Source organism: Paralichthys olivaceus, chromosome 10, assembly GCF_024713975.1.
Source record: "Paralichthys olivaceus isolate ysfri-2021 chromosome 10, ASM2471397v2, whole genome shotgun sequence".
Taxonomy (NCBI): Eukaryota; Metazoa; Chordata; class Actinopteri; order Pleuronectiformes; family Paralichthyidae; genus Paralichthys; species Paralichthys olivaceus.
Genome location: NC_091102.1, coordinates 16,764,081 through 16,787,799, shown reverse-complemented (window position 1 = coordinate 16,787,799; position 23,719 = coordinate 16,764,081). Strand labels below are relative to the sequence as shown.

At 39.5% G+C, this 23,719-nt stretch overlaps 1 protein-coding gene across 7 annotated transcripts in view; it reads left to right on the top strand.

The window, feature by feature from the left end:
• Positions 1–23,719, top strand: part of lrp1bb (low density lipoprotein receptor-related protein 1Bb) — a 247,304-nt gene that overhangs the window by 101,257 nt on the left and 122,328 nt on the right. For all 7 annotated transcript variants that reach the window (XR_011244330.1, XM_069533046.1, XM_069533042.1 and 4 more), the window contains 10 exons: positions 2,333–2,452; positions 3,020–3,148; positions 5,291–5,548; positions 6,434–6,596; positions 14,159–14,381; positions 15,867–16,059; positions 16,202–16,345; positions 17,598–17,834; positions 18,178–18,358; positions 22,061–22,280. Coding sequence is in view for 6 of the 7 variants with exons in the window: in XM_069533046.1 (XP_069389147.1) it covers positions 2,333–2,452; positions 3,020–3,148; positions 5,291–5,548; positions 6,434–6,596; positions 14,159–14,381; positions 15,867–16,059; positions 16,202–16,345; positions 17,598–17,834; positions 18,178–18,358; positions 22,061–22,280 (1,868 nt within the window). In the remaining variant the exon portion in view is untranslated. The remainder of the gene's footprint in view (positions 1–2,332; positions 2,453–3,019; positions 3,149–5,290; positions 5,549–6,433; positions 6,597–14,158; positions 14,382–15,866; positions 16,060–16,201; positions 16,346–17,597; positions 17,835–18,177; positions 18,359–22,060; positions 22,281–23,719) is intronic.

Sequence of the window (23,719 nt, the reverse complement as noted above, 5' to 3'; positions counted from 1 at the left end):
GTGGGAGTAAACATGTCTCTCCAGGCTACGTTGTGAGAAAGCTTCATTTTCTGCACAGTTTGGGTCTCTGGTAGTTTAAGCAGTGAAAGAACAATTTGGCCAGGGAATGTATCTCCAAGCTCTTTTGACACCATTACGGTATTTCACACTGAGAATGAACAGCGTGTTTTTACAGGATTGAAAATTGCTCTCAAAAATTAGACCTTTTGATAAATAATTTCCCTTTTTATTTACACAAAATTGTTCATACAAAAATGTTGGTTTATATTTCAATGTCACAAAAATGGAATGAATTCATTTGAATTTGCATGGGCAAAATATTTGTGTACAGTGGGTTTCAGAAGAAACCAATTTCTCTGGACCCACTTTTTGTGTTTGATGTCTCTCTGTATTCAATCATACATGGATGTTTTAACTGAAATATTTTTGTATGGTGAAAAAAAATAATTTTTTTGGGCTCATGATTCTGTGTCACGCCTTGTCTAGTGCAGAGACTTATTTTGTCTACCACCAAGTGTGTTTCAGCTTCACTTGGCAACTTTGGATAAATGCCTGCACGTTTAACTTATAGCAAAAACCTCCACCTGACAGTCGCAATTATCTAGAGTAATGAAGTATAGAGCAACCACAAAATGATTTATGTCAACAGCACGTCCTTTAAGCACATCAAAGCAGTGCCTATCTGCAAGAGTTTGCTTCCAGATTCTCTTTGAATGTACTGAGCCTCAGCTCTTTGCTGCCACAAAAGCATCTTCTCCCTATGAGCTGGTGAGAACATTTAGTAAAGGAAGAAGTAAAGAAGGCTCCCTCTTGGTCATTGAGGACCACTGCCTGCTGCAGTTTACCTCGCTCTTACGTCTGTGTTTCCCTGTTCTCCATCTGCTCCAAAAAAAGCCCTAAAAAAATGAAAATTCAGTTCACTCAACCCTCTGTCAGTCACAGCTCCCCTGAGGACTGTTCGGAAACCAAATGAACATAAAGTTCAGCCCTGTAGTTTTATCTCAGCCCCCAGTGAAACTGTTAAAGGATGCAGGGTTATTATTTTGCACCATTTTGTTTTAAATAGCAGCTCTTTGTATACACTAGACTCACATAGTTGTGACTATTTCTCCAGTTATATTGTGTAATTATTAAAAGCCCATTCAGATCTTAATACAGATTAAAAACCGTGAAGAAGTGGAGTTGTGATTATGTACGTTTGTCAGAATGCTTCATGCCCAGCTTCAGCTTGTTAGTCACACGCCATATTTCTTTGCTATATCCTCATCTCCCCTCGCTATTAAACCGATTTTATGATTATCGGTTGACGTATTGCTCCACAACAAACATTCACTGAGATCCGCAGCATATATTGCTCTCCAAACAATCCACCGGCACCATCCATCTTAATGTGTCAGTGAACCGCAGAGAAGTTTAGATACTGTAATGAAAAACAGACCTCTGATAACTCGCTGTTTTAAAAGTGACTGATCCACTGACTTTGCATAATTGCGACTCCTCAAAATCAAAAACCAAAAGACCATGTTTTTTTTTAATACAGAAAGCAATGATAACTGAAGCTTCGATTGTCATTCAGCTCCCATTGTGCTGTTGGATTTAAATACACCCTGTCAAGATTTTTTCCCCCCTTCCATCAACAGTAGTATTTCATAACATCTTGAACTAGTTATCACAGCAAAGACCAAGGACAATCAATGCGAGCTCTCATCTTTTAGACTGTAAATTGACATTAATTAGTGTTCTGCAGTGCTATATCAATCATTGTGCTTTTAAAGCTTTGTTTTGAGCCTTTTTCCACTGTGCCTTTTTTTTCTGCTGAACATTCATCACGCCGTAATTAGTTGTTCTCTGTTCATTGTTTTTTCTGTTGAATTAGATTAGTGCTATGCAGGGCGTCCTTACCGATCACAATATTCAGAAAATACTCGGGAAGTTGGTGTTTTATGAGATCAGCTGCTGGTAAATTATTGTGGCAAATGATGACTTCACAAGGAAATGTGTGGAAATGGTGGAAATGAGTTTTAAGTCCATATTATCAGATGTTCTACTCCCCAGCTGTCTATGCTATGTGAGACTCAAATGAGAACTTAATGACGATTCTTTTAGTTCTTTTCACACATAAAAACAGAAAAGTTACTTAAAAGAATAAGTGAGACATAGAAACCCTGGTCTCAGAACTTGTGGTCAGCTTTTTTTCGCCAAATGACAAGGGAGCAGTTGTGACTGAAAGAGCCAAGAAAAGAGGAAAAATCAAAAAGTAATTTCCCATTCCACCAACCCTTTCTTACCCTTTTTCTTCCAATCTCTACTCTCCCTCTTTTCTCCCCTGCAGAGCTCCTGTCAGCCTGCCACGAGCTCAGGTGCCGCTACGGCTGCGTCATGACGAGAAACGGCACCTTCTGTTTCTGCGCTGACGGCTTTGAGGTCGGTGAGGACGGGACGAGCTGCAGAGGTAGGATTCTGCGGCGCACACACCAATCTCTCCTCTTGCCCTCGGCCCAGACTTCCTTCAGATGAATAAGCGGGAGGTGCTGGGTATATGAGAACCATCTGTCTGCAGGCAGGGCCTTATGTACAGCGCATTACACCCCTAACACACACACATATTGCATACACAGTACACAGTCTCTTTCTCTTCCTATTCATGCCCTTGTTATGTGCCACAGGCCTGGTTTCTGACAGCGAGCGAGGAAGACATGATTTTGCTGTCATAGGTGCCTGTAGTTGTGTCTTATTTGGATGCTGCACGTACCTTATACCAGCGACATGGCATAAAATTGCATAATTGGAGGAAAAGGTTTAACAAGTAGCAGTGCTTCCTGAATTTGATCCTGTTTTGAGGGAGACATTAGAAAGAGTCGTTTATAGGGTACTGTAGTTCCAAAAAAACCTCATTGGTTATAAAAGTAATTATGCCTGAGGTTCTAGAGTGAGGCCACATTAAGTATACTTTATGTATTTGGGTCATGTTTGAGCACACCTAATTTGTTACAAATGCCTCTCTTCCTTTTTCCATAAGATCATGATGAATGTGCCATATATGGCGCATGCAGCCAAACCTGCACGAACACCTACGGGTCATACAGATGCAGCTGCACAGAAGGATACATCCTACAGCCTGACAGGATATCGTGCAAAGCCAAACAAGGTGAGCGGCACAATTTCATCAGGAAACAACTTCATGTGCATGTATATTTTTCATTTCTAACAATAAACAAGGCAAGTTTTCTTCAGCCAGAGCAGAATTCTAGCTTATAATCGCTATGGCGCTCACCAAGATTAATGTGGTTTAGCAGTGACCACATCTATCACCCACATGGGAATGGGTAGACATGGTCAGGCCAGGATAATGATAAAATTAATGAGCACGAGTCTTTAAGTGGAAGCAGTCTGGAGTATTTTGTGCAGAGACAATGCCCAGCGTCACTCTGATTTATGTTAATGCCTGATGCCTGTAACAAATCTGTCCCGATGAGTAAAACAGCCCACTTAGAAATAAAACAACCAAAAGAGGTGTTGTTTTTGGTGGTCCGCCATCCATGAGTGCAATCTTAACCACGTGCAGTATATATTTGTGTCTTGCATTGAACCATAAAATCAAACAGATTTTTTTTTTAGGATGTTGTCACAATGGCATATACGGTATGGGTTGAAGATAGCCTGAGGCACAACACACCTAGCTGGGGAGAACACCGCTGTTGCTGCTTTTAATCAATGTGACTGGTGTCCTACCAGGAATAAACTGAATATGATTACCCATAAACTTAACTGAACCCAATGCTCACATGCATTAATATTAATTTAGCAGAGAGCGATAGTGGTACGAGGATAACTATGGGGTTACCATTAGTTGTAAAAAGCTTATGAATATAAATTTCAAATAGAGCTCTCTGAGGCCAGAAGATGAGGAGCAGCAGGGTATGAAAAACATATTAATGTGCTCAGAGTAAGATTGAAGTTAAAACTCCACAGCACAATATTTTGGAGGCATGGAGGGGATTTCATCCTGATTTAATCTCTTCTCATTTGGCTCAGACTAAAGTGAAAGGTGTAATAATGTTTTATTCTATTTGTACTTTTGTTTGCAAATCCGACTGCACTGATGGTTTTCATGTCTTCTTGATTTTGCACTTCACTGACTCATGTGAAGTAGCAAATTACAGATTATGGAGCAGAGGGATAATTGTATGCTGAAAACAAATGCATTTATCTGACTCCTGGAGAATATATTAAATGGCAGGAAACATAATGTCTGAATAGCAGACCCACCACTGCAAACTAAAAGAAGAGAGCATTTTTTAACAAATGTATTTTTAATATAACAAATTCTATAATATTGATTGAACGTGCATCTTTCTCTCAATATCGTGCAACTGTGGCACTCAGTCCCAAGCGCCAGTTGTTCCTACTTAAGATGTAGATGTAGTTAAGGTCCGGAATATCTATTTATTTTTAAGTAGAGATAATTTAGTAATCTAGGCAATGTAGCTTCTTGATAAATAATTTTTCAAAAAGTGGTAAATACTACAGTTTCAGGGGACTACTTTCTAGCTGCAGATTAATCCTCACAATATTTATTACAATACTTATTTATGTCAAATTGAACTATTGTCCACACATAAAAACATGTAACAACATTTAATGCCAGTACATCTGCTCTAATGGTATTTGGACAACAATGGAGGTCTCTTGCACAGAGCAATAAGTTACATCAGGTTTCTGATTCTAAATACTTGATCCATTTGTTATTAATACTGATCTTTCATTGGACTTTTTACAGCAGGAAAAATATAAATGAAATGTAAAATATCGTTACCCTTATACCAAAATCAACATCATGCCGGCCAGAAGTGCACAACACAACGCAACCATTCATTTCAAGGACGGGACCACCCACTCTGATTGCAAGCGTGGCCCTTGACTTGAATGTGTCCTTCTGAAGTTCTGAAGTTGTTAACCTCATGTTGGAGATTGTGCCTGCACCTCATGCCGTTGAGCCCATAAAGCTGCTGATCAGTTACAGCCTTTCTTTCTGATTTTCTATTTTATTGTGTCTGTGTTATTCTTGTTTTCTACCTCTAATGGTGAAGGATTCTTTAATCGTGGCACTCTTGCTGTTATTTTTCTTTTTCTGTGTGTTCCTCAAAAGTATTTTAGCTCCTCTTTAAGTCCATATTTAGAAATGACTTTCCCTCTTTTCCTTGAGGTCTCTTTGGTCTCTTGATGTTTCAAGATTAAAAAAATAGTGAAATAGAGAAAGAAAATAATGCGTCCATATTTTCCACTCCAGATCCTGGTGACAGCCGTCCAGCGCTTCTCATTGGTGGCTCGGATCGGATTGTCATCACCCATCTAAATGGAACAGGCCTCAAGCCCCTGAGGTCTTTGAGTGCAAATGGAACTCTGGCGCTGGATTTCAAGCACAAGCAGGAGAGTGTGTGCTGGGTCCTGTCGACAGAGTCCTCCGGGCACCTCCGCTGTGCTGAAACTAGGAATCTGCGTGGATTCACACGGGAACAGCAAATCAAAACACAACAAAGTCTGCAACGTACGTTTTCATGTGTTTTTCTCCCACAATCCTTTATTTACTCTGATGATCATTTCTGAGTAATAACCTGTTCTTGCATCATCAAGACTTTCATATACAAATAATGATATACATCACCTAGTGCTTTCTCTCAAATACAAGCTTTATCTCTCTCTCTCTCTCTCTCTCTTTCACCCTCCCCCTCACCATTATCTGTGCGGTTGAAGGCAGGTTAGACTCAGAGGTCGTGGTTGCAGCATACATCAGCTACAGTTCTCTCACTTCCTTTCAGCCAGTTGATCTTTTCCAGATTCTCACAAATACCAGACACATTGTCATTTAACAGTTTAAAACTGGAACAACAAATCAATGCCTGCATCAGAGGAGTCAGGTTATAGATGTTTGTTCTTTCGAAGAAAAAGTAAGCACAACCTTCAAATTAATCAGGACTCTTAGTGACTTTGGTTGTTTAAATGTCCACTGCACCAATTTCACACATCAAGATAAATTAACTTGTCATGGCGAGAACTTTTTTGATTGCCGCCTGTGCCTTTTTATGTTTTATAAATAACTCTGATTATGTCATTAGGGTTATTTCAGCTTGACTTGAAGACAAAAAAAAAGACAGAAACACCACTTTACAAAGTGGTCCCTGGAGTTTGAATGTGTTAAAAGATCCTAACAAGCTGCATTATAAAAAGAGAACAATCAAATGTATTTGCAACTTGAATAGAAATTAAAAGTTGACAAATCTTAGCCTCTGTTGCCTTTGCCTTCCTAATTTGTTTAATTATTGTTTTTTTAAATTTCTTTTGGTTTTCAGAAAACTTGATGAAAAAGTGTGTTCTATCTATATATAGCTTATCCAGCTGTTCAAGATCCTAACTCAAGCTTGTCCCATTACAGATGTGGAGCAGATGGCCATTGACTGGTTGACGGGAAATTTCTATTTTGTCGACCGGGCAAATGACAAGATATTTGTATGTGACCGTGGCGGGGACACATGTGTTACTATCCTACAACTAGACCTACTCAATCCTAAAGGAATAGCTCTGGATCCTCTCATGGGGTGAGTATTCTGTAGCCTACACAATACACCATCTCTGAAAGCCCTGCAAGGCTCATTTATCATCATGCATCTTTTGTTAAGCAGAAAAAAAATCACGGAAGAAGAAGACGAAAAAAAAATCACTATGCATAACAATTGACTTGTCTGGAAGAATATGAGTGAGTTACAATGAAGGGATTTAAATGATTCCCCGTCCTTCGACTCAGCCCTTTTCTCTTTGAGCTGTGTAATTTGGTGGATAGCTGTTGACAGCTTCTGCTGTCTAGACATTCATTTGTATTCACTGATTTCACCCCACATCCCTCAGTAGAAAATTCCCCTGCAGGACTTTCCATTACAGGATTTTTGTCTCAGCAGAGATCACACACACACACACACAAAATAACTGTGAAGTAAAAAATATTGCCACAACACGCTCAGTGAAAACTGAGACATTTCCAGCATGTGGTCGACAGTCACATGGACGTTGACAGTGTTGCAGAACGTATTACCGTAAATTACCAAATAACAGCCGGGGCGTTTATTTGTTTCAATCACTTAACAGACCAGGCGTTTATTTGGGACCAGGCAGCAGTTTGGGACAGGCGTTTAATTTCTTCCTCACAAAATCCCTCTGGGCAATAGTTGTATGTCTTCTGCAAGTCAAGTTGTTGCGGCGGAGGAAACGATTTAGCCAACCAGCACTCGCGGCAAACTCCTCATCTCTGCTGTGACTCACGATGGCGTACATTTGTTTCGCCATCGCCCTGATCATTTTGTGGGACACTCTCTCGTGGCGTGCCCTTTTGCTGATAACCCATTCCCGCATGTTTATCTCAAGCTCCTCGCTAGCCTTCTTCCTACCTCCACCAGGCACCTGGCTCTTTTGCCGTCCTCCTCGGACAGACGCTGAAGCCAATCTCTCACTCTCTTGGGGTCAACAGAAAAACGTCTTGCAGCTGCTTCTCCCGAGTTTTCCCCTGCATATTTTACGACAGAAAGTTTGAATTTCAAGTCGTACTTTTTATTTTTTTGCTACACCGGAGCATTTAAAGGGGACCCTGCGGTCAATTGAAAGCCGGCTATTATTTGGTAATTTACGGCATGTAGGTTTCTTGGCAGTTTCCTATGTCATCCTGTGTGATTGCGGAAAACAGCGAAATAATTCGAATGAATTGCGTGCAGCAGTCGTAGCCGAATGTGAAGCAATTATCAGCAGCTCAATCTTTTCTGGGCTTTTATTTTCCAGTGAGCGAGAGAAGAGGAAAATCTTTATAACATGATGACTCAAGAGCAGGTAGCTTGGGGTTGAATCAAGTATTTAATAATACACTTTTTTGTATGATTTTCGAAATTGTAAAACACTGTAAAGTGTTATCATTCAACTGTTCTGAAAACTACAGTATTAGCACTGGAACTTGTATCAAAGAAAACATCCACCTCTAAACGTTAATAATAATGGAAGCATCTTGCTGCTGTTTGAAGGTTGAAGCTGAACTACACTGATTCTTTGTAGATTTTTTGGAGGTAATAAACTCTCTTCATTCAACAGCTGCTTTCAAGCCGCTGGTTTTCCTGATTAGCTGCTGGTTCCTTGATGAAATTAATTGATTTGGGCGGCAGCTTCTCTGTGTTCTCATTGCTGGTCAGCCCCTGGAAAGCCTAATGTTAATGATAAATATACTGTTGTCAGAGTATCTGCTTTGGCTGGCTCCCTGTGAATGATCTCACACAGGTCAGCTTGTCTTTTCAGTGTTTTTGATGGAATCACACATGAATCATACAAGTGCCTATACTGTTGTTTGTATAGAAGTGTGGAATCATACATCTACTCCACTGGCCCAAAAGGGAGTTGGGCATGCAGGTTGCAGGCTGATTGACAGTGTAAGACATATACGTTTTCCGATGCCTCCTCCTGACTCTAATTGGAGAGACAGTGTTGCTTCTGTTTTCTGTGTTCTGTTTCTGGGAATAAAAATCAGCCTGAGAGAGGTCTGTCAGCCCGGAGCAATGGAGTGAAAACAAAAGAAATCAGGGAGGTGTTATAGAAGCACGCCGTGTGGAGGTGTTTATAGAATATGCTCTGGTTTGGCAATCCATTTTTATTGTTATTTGACTTCCTGCCTCTCATACTATCAGGTAAGGCATTTTACACAGAAAAAAGGTTTTAATGGTAAAATAAATTTGTCTTTTATGGTTCATTGGCAATGTTTCCACCCCCCCCCCCCCCCCCCCCCACATTTCTACAAAACTGAGGCTTCCATTGAGCTGCATTTTAGTTTATGCCATGTCATGTTTGAAAGTCATGTTTGACAAAGAATTATAATTTTATTTGAGCAGTATGCCATGTGTCAGCTGAAAATCATCTTTATACAAAATCCCTTTATGTCACTAATTGTTTTATCAAATACATTTTTGGAAAACGTTTGCTCCCTGGATTGTGTTGCAGGACAATATGTTTTCAAGTGAAGGAAATGCTGTTTTTACTGATGGTGCCTGATGTTGGTTTTAGATTGAACATTAAGGCCTCACCAAAGTTATTACCATTCTTCCTGTGGGAGCCATGAATGTTTGTTCTGGTTTTCATTGCAATCCATCTCATAGCTGTAAACCTCAAAAATGTTCCCGCCATGTTGGAGCTTAAGGTAAAATCAGGGGATCAACAAAGTCACACGGAGTCATCATCATTACATTTTCACAGTCCAAAGTATCCTTTACTTTTTCTATGACGCTTGTTCATATAAATATCCAGAATCAAGCAAACTCTCTTAACTGCACAAATGTGTCATAAATAGCTTGTTTAAATAGTTTGTTTCTGACAACAATGTCCTAGAAGAATAAAAGATTACACAATGATTTTGTCATTTGTCGTATTAAAGGATGCAAAACAATAAGAAAAGAAAATAAGTACATCTGTCAATAATGTGTCATCAGAGTACCGTGTACTGTGGCGGAGACAAAGAGGCAATGAGAGAAACGGGCTGTGATGAATGTGAGAGTCGGTCATGGGGATGACACACACTGTGCTATTAGAGAGTATTTCAGCTTACAGTGAAAATGTCGGCTGTTATAACACAGGATCCTCATTGACAGGCTCCTTTATAAAGACTTTGAGGCTTTTGTCAGAATGAGAGAATTAAGCATCGACTGAAATGTATAATCACTTTGATGAAATATGCCATTAAAAAAACCTAAACCTTGTAAATTGGCGGTGGAATGATGGGCAGTATATTTTGCATGAATTGAGTTTATATAATTTGTATTTGGTATAGATTAGTCATTTTCATTAAGTACACTTTTTATGAAGGTCACTATACACTGATTTTTAACACTGCAGTATGACTAAGAATGTTTGGATTGATGGATTCATTTCACAAGGCCATCTTGTGAACATGTGAATTATGACTCATGTCTGTCAGGAGCAAGGGAGAAAGAAGTGTGACGGTGGTGTTAGTCTGGATTGTCAGATGTGGACTGTACGCTTATAAAATCCCCTTTGCTGTGGGAAACGACAGCAAAGTTTTGGCTATGACACTAGATACATTTGTTCTCAAACACTTTCCCACTAGTGGTCAATACTGGTTAACATTAGCCATGCTTTTACAAAATGCTAACAAATGAAGTTTGCCCCTCAACCGAAACAAACCTCAACCACTGTGGTGGCAGATCAGAAAAAATGATTCTGTAACATCCCAGCATTCCGGTTCCAGAAAAACTGCTAAATGCAAAAACTCGGCAACAAAAAAACATAAACAAATGATTGCATATTAAGGTTCTTGAACATTAAATCAATATAAGATTAAAATGACATCAGAATGTCTTTAAATGTCTCGTTAAATTTCCCTGCAATGCTGCTGTCTGATAGACACTGGAGGCAGGCGCAATAAAAGCATTTCCGATTTTCTTTGTGTTAATTTTGGGGATATTTAGAACCAGGCTGCAGAGGAACTCAGGGTGTGTGAATAGACATAAAGCGATGGACAATATGTGGTGCACAGAGGAGCCAATCTACTTAGTACCTCAGAAACCATAAGGATGACATGAGAATCAATTCTGAAAGACACAGGAGCCGGTGTAACTCATGGAAAACAGGTGTTGTATTTAGCCTAATTTCTTTCTTGCAACAGGGACCGAACAACATCGCACTAAACCTGAATTGTCCTTAAACTAACGTAAAGATACTGTGCACTGCCTCTTTAACTATTTCAAAATTGCTGGGTCTGCACATACAGTGTAATTAACATGGGGCACTGGCCAGGCTGTCTCACTGTGGCGCTGCGAGGACAAAGCTCCAGCAGCTTCCATTGGTAATGAGCTTCAGCCAGAGAGCAGTGGGAAGCCGACTTAATCTGCCTGAGTCAAGTCAGGGGAGAGATGGGCTGCCCTTTGAACCTCAGATCAGGCTACGCAAAAAAAAAAAAGTCAGCGTCAGCAAGGAGCACAGCTCCCCAAACAGGTGCACCTCCACGTGGCATACAAATGATGGCCTTCTGAGATCAGGATGGTGCTGAGGCCATACTCGCAAATTCTGCAGCCACCAGGAGATCCATGTAAGATTTTTGGAAATGAGCACCCCTGATAAAATGATGGCATGGTACCAAAGATTGTGTAGAGAGTGTTACAACTTACAATCAATAAAAGCTATATATATTTATAAATACTGCAAAGTCATGTTTTCTGTAACTTGTAGCTTTCTGTCTCAGTCATACAGCAGTGGTAGAAAACAGTCAATTTCCTCCAGCTGCTTTGTTCACATCATTTTTAGGCTGAAATGAAATTCCTTTTACAATAAATGAAAACGAAAGTACAAACTTTTAAACAGTATAGAGACATTTCTTTCTCTTGAAGAATATGAATCCGTTATCTCTGCTGTAAAATGACGGGCTGCTTCAGCTGAGTGTTTCTTAATTCAATTTTGCAAAAATCCTTAATCTAATAATTATTTTACTATGGCAGTGAAAGTGGTTTAAGGCTTTAAGGTGTCTGCTTGTAGTTGTAATCTTTTGCAATTTTACAATTAAAGAATACAATATAAAAAATGATGAAGATAAGGATGTATATCTTTAATATTTATACTAAATTAAGTTTTCTATTGCCAGCACCTCTATAATCCACATGCTGTCCTGTAGCATGGTTTTCAGCTGTTGCTTTCGTACACCTAGATGAAGCCATCTCCTACAAATGATTTAATTAATCTGCAACAGCAAAAACATTTAGAAAGAAATGCAATGCTGCCTGAATTACAGTTTTTAGCCCTGCTAGCAGCCCAGTGAAGCATGACAATATTGGATGATCAGTCCACTGCTTGGGTCATGGTTTAAATATCACAATAACCTTTGGATGGAAAGAAATTCAATTTTGTACAGACAATGATCTCAAATGTTCTTCACTAGTACATACAAGCCATTTAAGATCATGTGTGGCATTCTTAGAATTGTGTTTAACTTTAATACTTTTTCAACGAGTCATGAACAGAAAAACTCACAAGACACGTTATCACCTTAAGAATTAACGTGGCTTGTGGCTATTCTGTTAACAGTTGTGTTGAATAAGTAAATTACCTTGAAGCACTGTACGTGACTTCATTTAACTATGAAGCACACCTCATCATTCATTACTCACATTGAAGGAAAAGTATTTTTAAGATTTTCTTAGATTGGTTGACATTTGTCATCATCCACACCTTTGGTTCTTGCGGTTCCCTTTCATGTTGTGCTGGTCAGGCAGAGAATGAATGGACTGAAAGCAATTTATTCATCTGTATTTGGGGAGACTTTCACGAATTAAGACTTTTTTTAAAGCCCAAAACTATCGTCATTAGAATAATTTGAAAGGTGCTAAAACCACACCATTGTGTGAGGGCTCATTTTTAAGTAAAATTGGTGCCTGGTTTCTGAGAAGCAAGTCATTTGTAGTGGGGTCATTGTAGGTGTGTATCTATTATTTGGCAGAAAATGTGAGGCAAGAGTTTATGCAGCTGTGTTCAAGCTTCTCCTCTCTCAAATGTTAGTTTGGACTTTAGTGCAGTTGCAAGTTTGGGTTTCGTGAAATAAAAACAAAAAACAAGGATAACCAAAAGTATTACTCATCTTGGTTATTTTCAATTTGCATTACTTCCTTAATATAAAAGACATGTGCTGTGCTTCTCTGTTTCTCTGGTTTTAAGCCACTTTTAAGCTGTTTTCAGGCAAAAAGGTCTGCATAGGGTTTGTATTTTCTACTTAGCTGGAGATTCTTCGGTCAGATGCGTTCAGAACAACAGAAAAATCTCCGGAGCGAAGGATGGTGAACTATGCTGGAGGCAGGATTTTTTACAGCACAGGAACACATATGTCGACCCTTATCGCCCAAAAGGTCTTCTAAGTGTCTAGCTTGTATTTTACACCCTGACATTTTTTTTTTTTTTTTTCAGTTTCGCTGTCATCAAGTGTTAGAAAAACGTAATCACCGCATCAGTGGATCTTCCGAATAATATCCTGCTGTATTGCCACATGGGCTTATTCGGACATTATTCTGTTTATAGGGGGCTAGCTAGTGAAAGATAAGAGAGATTGTCCTGAATTCAGTACATGTCTAAAAAGCAGCTTTAGTTTACAGATTTAAAGTCAAATTTATAAATAGGCCCCTCATCGTAGACAGAATTAGAAAAAAACAGGCTTCACCAGCTAAATAAGATAATAAATAGCTCCACTGTTGGTTAAAAACATAATAATTCAAGGTTTATTATACTTTATCATGCTTAACGACAAAGGGAAACAGCTCCCAGATTTAAAAAAGAAAAGATGGAAAAAGATGTCTGCAACTTCAGCAGTTGAAAAAAATATATATAATTGTTTTTCTATTGCAGTTTACTGCTAATTAGTCCTATAATAATAATTAAATATATAATAATGTCAGACTTTTAACTAAACATGTTTGGAGGCTTCCCTCTCATAATTGTCCATGCAAGAGAGAGGTTATATTTATAGTTTATTGTTCATATTGTTTGTAAAAGCAGATTTCATTTTAAATTTAGCAGGAAAGGATCTGTGGAGTAGCTGATATTACTGGTAAACGCAGGGAGCATGGCTGGTGATATCTTCAGCTATGTTGTCTAGGACGTAGGCTCAAGTACTTCTTGTTGTAACACTCCACATGATATGGGGGTAAAGCATCATTCACACCTGATAATGTACCTTCATTTAACCTGTAACCTCACAAAAAGTATGCAATTTTTATTGGCCACTGCTAGTAAGCTAGTTAGCCGGGTTTGTTGGTGTCGCCCCCTTGTGTGAAAGAATACCCCACCTCTAGCTCTTGACTAGAGTCCCACTAGATTTATATACACACTCCTTCAACATGTGGACAAAATCATGCCTGTTTACAGAGCTATGATTGGATGATCAGTGTTCACAGGTCATGTGAGGCTATATATTCAAATGTCATTGTGTCTTAGTGAAGGTCAGTCACACAGTGTCAATGCAAATGCCTGTGCATGCTGTGCTTGTGATTTATGTATGTAGAAGAAATATACGGGAGGATGGAATGAGACTCTGCTAAACATCCTGATGTACATAATCATTTTATGACTCCTCCGTCTGCAGAATGCTCTTCTTCACTGATTATGGGAATGTGGCAAAAGTGGAGCGCTGCAACATGGATGGGACCAACCGGACCCGGCTAGTGGATTATAAAATTGAGCAGCCCACTGCTGTGGCATTAGACTTGGTCAAAAAGCTGGTGTACTGGGCGGACGCCTACCTGGATTACATCGATGTGGTGGATTATGACGGCCGGAATAGGCACACCGTAATCCATGGGAGTCAAGTGAGTATCGCATTCCCCTAAAAGTGTTTTTTTTTTTTTTCCTCCACAGGCTCCACAATGTGGACAAATGTCAAAGGGAATCTGAATTGACAATTTGCTGCTTTTATTAGCACTGTCTCCCTCTTGATTTCAGAGACTTTAAGAGACTGTGACATGAGAGGGGGTTTCCGTGTTCAACTTCTGTTATAATTCAGCCTTCATTTTAATAGAGAAGGTCTATTGAAAGGGGAATAGCTGGTTTATTAACTTGAAGGAGCTGAGGCACATGTGAGGCTTTCTTCTAAATGAGCATATCAAGTTTCTCTTCTGTGGAACACTTTTGAGGCCTTTCATCACACATTATGACTATTCATTAAAATAACCCTTTTAAAAAAATTGGACTAGATATTCAACATTCATAGATGAAGAAAAAAAGTAAATTTCAAATGAGTTGTTTTGTATGCAGGTGTTCTTGGTGTTCTAATTCCCATCTCTGTTAGTTTTTCACCTTATTGGAGGATCCTCTTGACATTAACGTTTTTTTTTTTTTACTTTTCTCCTTATCATTCAAAATGTCAAAAGAAAATCATCATAGATTAATTTCAGTTATATTGTTTTTTCATGTTTAAAGGGCTTTTCCATTAAAACTTGTTATATTCTAGATGAATTACTTACCTTCCTCACATTTGGGTTAATTTCCTCACTCTAAATTAATCATCAACTCCTCATCCTCGACATCCTCAACTCTCTAAATATCCTACATGCGTTCCTCGTCACTGTTGAGTCATGCTTGCAAATCATTTTGCACAACGTTCACTCTTGTGCTTCAACACATCACTATAGCAGAGGAGTCTATTTCAGTTTAACTTAAGTTCTCGTCTACCACAGCTCCTCTTTCTTCAACTTTCCTCTGATGCGGCTGATCCTGATTGGTCGATTCTGTCATTATGTTCAAACCAGCATGTACCACTGTAGTATGCATTACATGTGCTGCAGGTAAAGGTCCTTTTAAGTGTATTGTCTGGAAAGTTACAGTGTTACAGTAGAGTGCTGAGGCTAATTCCACAGGGAGAGATGGTTGAGTGGTTTGTGATTTTTTTTTAAAGTAATTTATTTATTTATTCTGACGCATGTTTCTTGGTGCACCTCGTGTTAAGGTGTCACCCAGTGAGCTCAGAGTTTACTTCTTGTGAATACAGCTCATCCAGCCATGTCGCTTTGTGTGTGGGTCAGGCTGCTAAATGTAGCATGGAGGCTGTGTTGTCAGGGCCAGTGGCTTCCCCCGTGGAGTCCAGCTTTTGACCCTGTGTGGGTAGCCAAATGTACAGACAGCCCCACCCCCCCTCTCTGCATGCTTGCTGCGTGTTGCTAGATAAAAGTCCTCTCATTAATTTATTTTTTGTTATTCTTTTCTTTCTATTCCTCTTGAGGTTTTACTTATTTTTGGCTTCAGGGATAAAGCAAAAAAAAAAATAAAAATCACCATGGATCTCTCTTATTTTTCAGGTGTCATACATTTATGCACTAGCTGTGTTTGAGGACTTCCTCTATGCTACCCACTCTGACCCTTCCAAAGGGAGTTCCTCTGTGGATCTGCTGCAGATCCACAGGTTCAACATCACAGCAGAGAGCACAACACTTGCCACCCTGGGGAATACCAGAGGGCTCCGGATTTACCACAAACTCACTCAGCCGAGAGGTAAAGAAACAATTCTATATAGGTCACATTATGTATATTACCTCACATTATGACTCACAAACTGGAGTCTGTCTTAGTGCAGACAGATGATGGAAGTGATAGTTTACAATGATTTTTCTGTCCCCTATGTTTTCGTCCACAGTCAGGAGTCATGCATGTGAAATAGATTCATACGGAAAGCCAGGTGGATGCTCCCATATATGCCTTCTGAGCGGCAGCTACAAATCCAGATCCTGCCGCTGTCGAACTGGCTACAGCCTGGGCTCTGATGGACAGACCTGCAAAAGTCAGTACATGCATGTATTTTGCCTTGGGAGTAAATAAGGTACATCATTGCGTACTTTAGTACATATCTGTAAAAGCGGTTGTGTTTCTTCCATGAAAATTCTCATCTAAAGAATTGTGCCCGGCCTCTGTTCATGAATAAGAATCGTGACATATGCCTGAATAGGACTTTATGCATCAATGCTCTCTTTGATATGTGCCTATAAAGGTCATGTGTCATATTAGAGCTGCGGGTGTGCCAAACATACATCAGCCTGAGACTGACAGTGATAAAGATCAGCGCTGCTGGACACAAACCATTTGAAAGCGACATTCCGCTATCGACCTGTTGAGATCCTGATTGATTATTGTCATAATGAGGTTTTAAGTTTGTCTGGATTTGTTGTCTGTCCTGATCCATTGCTGGACATTGTGTAGTTGACAATAAAAGCATAGGATCAAATGGATGACACAATCAGAGGGCCCACCATGTTTCGATCGGGGTAACGAAGCACTGGGAGACTTGGCATGACAGATTTGATTTATTCCCCTCTCAGAGATGTTCTGATGACACCAGCTATCTCTCTCTCGCTCGCGGTTTCTCTCTCCCAAAGCATAATGAGATTCAGTGCTAAATGGTAGTGCTTCTTCTTACAGCAGTCACGGCGGGGTTTGATATCTGGGTCTCTTGCAATGTTTAATTGTCTCTTGGGTAGTTGGTCTCTCCCTCACAAAATGATAAATTGAAGTGAGGCATGTGTGGTCCTCACCCCCAGCATCCCAGTCTCCTGGGTAGGGGCTGAGAGCGAAGAGAGGTCTGCTTCTCTCACTGGAAGCCCTCCTTCATTCCTGCTCTTGGCTCTCCAGAGGATCCCAAAGGGTTCGAGAACGTACAGCCCCCTGAGCGGCTGGCGGGCCGCCGAGGAGCTGCATCAGCTTTCTGGGTCTCTGTTTGCCTTTATACCACGACACCATGTTATTTTAGATCAGAAGCGATGTTCACAGCCAAGGTAAGTATTGCCATTGTGTGTTTGCTCAAGCATTGTCCTTCTTTTACTGTCAAGGCTGCTATGTAGCCAGACCATGATTGAGGGGGCAGAGTATAGTCATTGGCACTGATTACTGGCTCCATTAAGGTGAATGGATAGTGCTGGCTCTGGCTCACATTTAAGAACAATGTGGCCGGTAAGAGGGTTTAATGCTCGGATCAGCATTGATGAATTAGGCCAATTAATTGACAATAACAGTAAAAACGGTCCTTTCTTGCTTTGTAGAGCCCAAAAGCGATCTTTTCCTGTTCTACGGCAAGGGGCGTCCTGGGGTGATCCGCGGCCTAGATATGAACATCAAGTCCAGCGATGAGCACATTGTGCCAATCCAGGACCTGGTCAACCCTCGAGCCATCGACTACCACGCAGAACTGGGACACATCTACTTTGCTGACACCACAAGTTTCCTGATTGGGCGACAAAAAATAGATGGAAGCAGCAGAGAGACAATACTCAAAGATGGTAGGTTTAGATGCTGTTTTATAGTAAGAGCAGCAATACACTGAAATAAATTATGCCTCCTGTGATATCTTAGAATAGTGAGTCTATAGTGTAAGGTTTCATTTGCCATACTCCTATTTAATTATATAATTTAAGTTAAGTATACGTTTGTCTTTAATTTGTTTTACTAAACTGACAAATGCCATTTCTGTTGCCAAATTTGAGTTCTGTATTATTTATGCAACCAACATTATCAAGCTCCATATAACTCAGTGTTAAATAAAGTGAATGCCATCAGGTGATGATAATAATAATGATAATGATAATGATCCGGTTGAATTCTGTGCTGCTGATTCTGTTGAAGATCTCGACAACGTTGAGGGAATCTCAGTGGACTGGATCGGGAAGAACTTGTACTGGACCAACGATGGCTACAGGAAGACGATCAGCGTTGCCAGGCTGGAGAGAGCCTCACAGACCAGAAAGACTCTACTGGAAGGGAATATGTCGCACCCACGGGCTATCGTGGTTGACCCTCTAAACAGGTCAGGGAAAGGGAGAAAAAAAACACCATGAATGAAAGAGACATTCTAAAAGTCCTGTGGCCAGAAGGCAATATCTATTTGAAGCAAAAATGCTTGTAACGTGTATTGCTGTGGGTTAAAGTACGAGAATGAATAAAATGGACGAGATCTGGCCAGGCTGTGCATGGGTGATATTGGAGAAAGGTTAAAAAAGCATGTCTTGTTTTAGTTTTGAAGCAGGTATAGCTTTGATAGTATATGGAGCTGGAAGAATTAACTAAATAATTTTTTTTTATTTAGAATTTTGAAGTTAAAGGTTCAGTGTGTAAGATTTAGGTGAATGGGATTATTCTATGTTCAATTTCTGCCATGATCCCAGTGATGTTTTCACTGGTGTGTTTTATCTAATTTTATGAATTATTGTTTTATTTACCCTAGAATGGGCCTTTTATATGTAAATACCTTTTATTTACATAGTGGGGACAAACTAAAACCTTTTGAGTTTTCATGACAACTGAAGTTCACCACAGTTTCTCTTTCATGTTGGGAAGGGGAGGGTGAGATTTGGAGCATTCAGCTGCAACATACAACTGCACCTGTAGATGTCACTAAATTCTACACACTGAACCTTTAAACATGAAAAATGTTTCACCTAACACACTAATGTAGGGATTCATCACCCATACACATGGAGGGGGTAAAAAAGGGTAGTGTTGTTATTGTCTGCCAGATCCAAAGACCACTGTACTCTTTTTTTCTATACATGGATATGGATGCACATTTTTTAACAAACATCAGTGACTAATGATTCAAATATATTTCAAAATAAAATGTATAGGCCTAGATGTTATTACACCAGCATGGTTAAACTGAGAGAACCTGGAGCGATCTGTTGTTCCCTGAACCTGAAGCACAGCTATGAGCTTAGCAGTTAACCTGTTTGATAGCTGTTTCTCTGTAGTGCTCATGAATCATCTCCGCAGTCTTCCTGTACAAACGTATTTATGGAGGATCCCACCAGCAGAGATGGTAATTAGCATATAGAGAAGATGCTGTAAAAATTCATTGAGTGTCTTAAGGATCTAAAGGATTAACACTTTGGGGCTTAAATAGTATTAACACACACCAAATCCATTGCAGTCAGAGATTAGTTTCCAAGCCTCAACGGGGTTGTTCTGAACATTTTCCTATACTCTGCTGTTTCACTGCTATACTGACGGCACATACACTAAGCCAAGTTAGTTCTGATTTATTTTCTTTCCACTCGTCTGTAGCATCTATATATCTTTATGTCCTAAATGACAATTCAATCTGCTGTTTGTCATTTTTCTAGTTTTGTGTCTTGTTGTCCATCCTAATCACGGCACTGATTCAACCATTCATATTGAAGTCACATACAAGTCACAGAGGGGCAGACTGGATATTGAAGGAAATTGACGTTCTTGGTGCTGATGCAACACAGTGATTTTAAATAAAATAATAGAGGACAAGCGTGCTGGCCTCTGTTTAGACTCCCTTCCTGAATCATACAAATCATTAGAAAAGCTACTTCGGGGCTTCTGAGGGAGTATTCAGCCTGAACGCGACGGTCCGTTGATCTCTATCTGGTGACTTCAGGTGAAATGGATGCAACCCTCCTACATATTTCTTGAATGCATTCTTGTGACCTAATTTTCTGCTCCGTTTGCTATCTTCAGTCTGTGTTGACATGATAAGGACTACTAGTGTCAACTTAACTGTGTCCGACCCCTCTATCTCGCTGCATTAGGAGCCTCATACATATATTCACATAAAAAAAAATCATCTCACAAATACCACTTGACAGGAGCGATGCTTTACTCAGCTTTGCTCATCTCTGGATGATCTTTGTGACAGCTTTGTAGCAATGTCAGAGCATTTTTAATTTATTGATTCCACAATGTGGGAAATTGTCTTTGGCTGCACAGAAAAACAGCATCAATTACAAAGTAAATCTGGAGAGCTCAGAGTTCAGTTAAATCAGGTTCAACAGATGCATGACAAAAATTATTATTATTATTACAGCAACCTGTAGCCTACTTAAATTTAATAATGTATTTAAATTCTAATTTGGGTTATCAATTAAATTAATTTTAATATTAGGGACAATAATGCATTAAATTGAATTGAAATTAGGAGGAAACAAACAAACAAAAAATATTATTTATAATGCTATTTTTATATTTCAATTTGGCATTTTTTGGCAGAAATATTTGAAAAAAATGAATCAAGGTGATGTCTTTGCATGTCTTGTTTTGTCCAACCAACAGTCTAAAACCCCAAAATATACACATTTTTATACCTTAAGAAAAAATGTAAATATTTATTTTTGAGAGGCTGTTATCTTTAATTTCTTACCAATCTTCCGTTGAAAACTACATAAACAATATAACCTACAAAATATTAACTGTACAAGTAAAGGTCGTACACTATCAACTCAATCTTTACTGGGGCCCATCTTGAAAATGTACTTGTTTACAGTGTAAATAATAATCTCTTATTTGACATTGCAGTGCTTGACACGATTTTGGGGCATGGATTATGTTATATTACAGTATTTGATATTCAGAAAAAAATATTATTCACATTCTTACTATGACCGTGCAACTGCATTGTGTCTATCAGCCCATCTGATATGGTGTCTGTGCACGTTGACATGTGTGAGTGCATGTGAGTATGGCGCACCACTGAACGATTCATGAGGTTGTAAAGATTACTCGTAGAGTGAGTCTTCATTCACCTCCATATCGCATTCCGTTACATCTTTCCTTAGCCAGCCCTCTGTCATTGATGAGAGACAGGGGGCCACATGGTTCAGTCCGCAACACTCAGACAGAGCAAATCCCCCGGGCATGGTTACCAGAGAACAGATCGCATCAAAGTGTGCGCCCAGTCATGTTTCAAATACCATTGTCCCACTGAGAGTTGCAGTCTCAGCATACACAAGATACACTGATAAGTTATTTTTTTGTTGGTGAATATGGGACTTAAACGTGATCTCATGGGATTGTGTATAAATAGAGCTGCACTTCTAGGACATTCCCTGTGTCATGCGCATTTTAAGCACTTAACACAGTTTTGGTTTGGTTTAAACCATTTGGTGGCACCAAGCTGGACACATCTAAAGCTGGCTCAGTGTGCAGCCAAGCAGCACCTTAACTTGATGAGCCTCAGCATAATGTTGTGTTGAAGGGATGTTTTTTTGAGAGATCTGGATCCCAGTTGAGGCAGCAAAACTCTTTTCATGATGTAAAAGTGGTTTCTGAACTAAAGCTTAAACGTTGCGTATTTGGAAATGCAGGTTGGAAAAGGAGCAGTGGGAGAAAATCAGTATGGGACCACACTCATGTTTTTCCAGGGATGTGCAGAACAAAGCACACAATAAATTTGGCATTTTGAGAGAAGTCTGCAGAAATGTGTTGTTACATGTGTATTGACTGATAAGAAATCAAAGCAGGAGGATGCTGGTGGGGGGAGTGACAAGGACAACCACTGGACTTCAAATAGTAAATGTAGAGATGAATAAGGAGCAGACAGCTCAGCTCTGGACTTCTTAGTTTGAACATGAGATATTGTAATTTGGTTATGGTGTACGACTGTTGCTGCATGACAAATAGGTCCCTCTGAACTAAAGCTACGCCTCATTATACAAGTTTATTGGTGCAATAATTGTTTTGTTTGTTTGCATCTCTCTTTGTACGGCAGCTGGATGTACTGGACAGACTGGGAAGAGGATGAGGTCAATGACAGCATAGGGCGGATAGAGACAGCCTGGATGGACGGATCCAATCGCCGTATTTTTGTCACCTCCAACATGCTGTGGCCCAACGGCCTGACGCTGGACTACGGCAGCAGCACCATGTACTGGTGCGATGCCTACTATGATCACATCGAGAAGATTCACCTGAATGGAACTGGAAGAATGGTGAGCTTTAACCTTGTGGAGGAACTCATTTGCAGGAATTATGTTGGCTGTTATTCTATTCAAATTGAAAATTAGTCAGCTATTTAAAGTTTAATAGAGTTCAAGATCCCAGTGGAATAAGCAACACTTTATAAAACACATTGTTAATTGTAATATTTCAATGTTAGTGGTTTACTTGGAGAAGAAATTCTAGTCATTATCTAAGTAATTTGGAATTATTTATCCCATCTTTTTTTCTTCAGAATGAGAATCTGAAGAAAAAGAATGAGAATCTGTAGTCTGGAGGGGCAGAAACAGAGATATTTGGGAACAATGTCCTGATTTTTCAGCCTCCTATCACATCCAGAAGAAAACAAACAGCATAAGCCTACCAGTGAACTCAACATGGATAATCAATTATGATTGTTGGTGACCCAGTTGTCTTTGCTAACAGAAGTTGCACAGTTATGTCCTGGATTTTACAATGATACAACTGCTTGTTATTCAGTTTTTGAAAACGCACATCATGTGAGAGGTCACGTGATATGCATTTTCAGGCGTATTGGTATGGACTAGGATTAAAACACTTGTATGTACAGAGTAGTAGTATGAATGTAGCCTGAGAACAGACCCTCATTAACATCAGTACTAATAAACCATCAGCAGCAGTGTAGAGGTGTGTTCACCTGCTAAATATCACTGACACAAAACCATTGTATCTCCCTGCTGCTGTTATGTAACTGAAACTATTTTTATAGATCATGTGATTCATGAGGTCACTCACTCTCACCCTGTCAGTGTTTTACTGGACCACAGTGGGTGATTTAGACAGCTGTCATTCCAGGAACACACATCTGGATTTATAACTGACATGTTGAACTAATTGTTTATCATTATAGGATTACTTTTGATAAACCTACCAACTCACTATGACTTTAGTCAAGGACAAACCAAATGATCCATATCCTCATTATAGTTAATCCCAGTGTGTTCATGGAGCATAAGTAAATAGGTTACATATATGTGATTTTTACAGTAGCAGAAGTGGTTATGAGAAAGTCTGCCTCCAGCTTAGTGTCCTTCTACTGTCTGTCTGTAGTCTTCTCTCAGCTCCAGGTGTTTTGTGCAGAGGGAGCAGGGAATTTAACAATGTGAGGGCTTTTTTAAAAGTTTTAAAAATAGATAAAGAGCTATCAAAAAATATTGTCTTCTTCTTTCGTGGTGCCCCTGAATTTCAAGGTCCAAACTTGTTTTTTTATTTTTTACACAAGACACATTGTTGATGTGCAAAAAAAGTGAAATGATTGAAAACGGCTCCTCTTCCCACATTAACTGCCAAACAAAACAGCCCCTCATCCGCAACTGCTCTTGTCAACTGTAGCCGTGCTGGAATATTAAGCTAATGAATTATTTGCAAATGGTATTTAATCAATGCCAAGTTTCTAGCAAACATTATTATA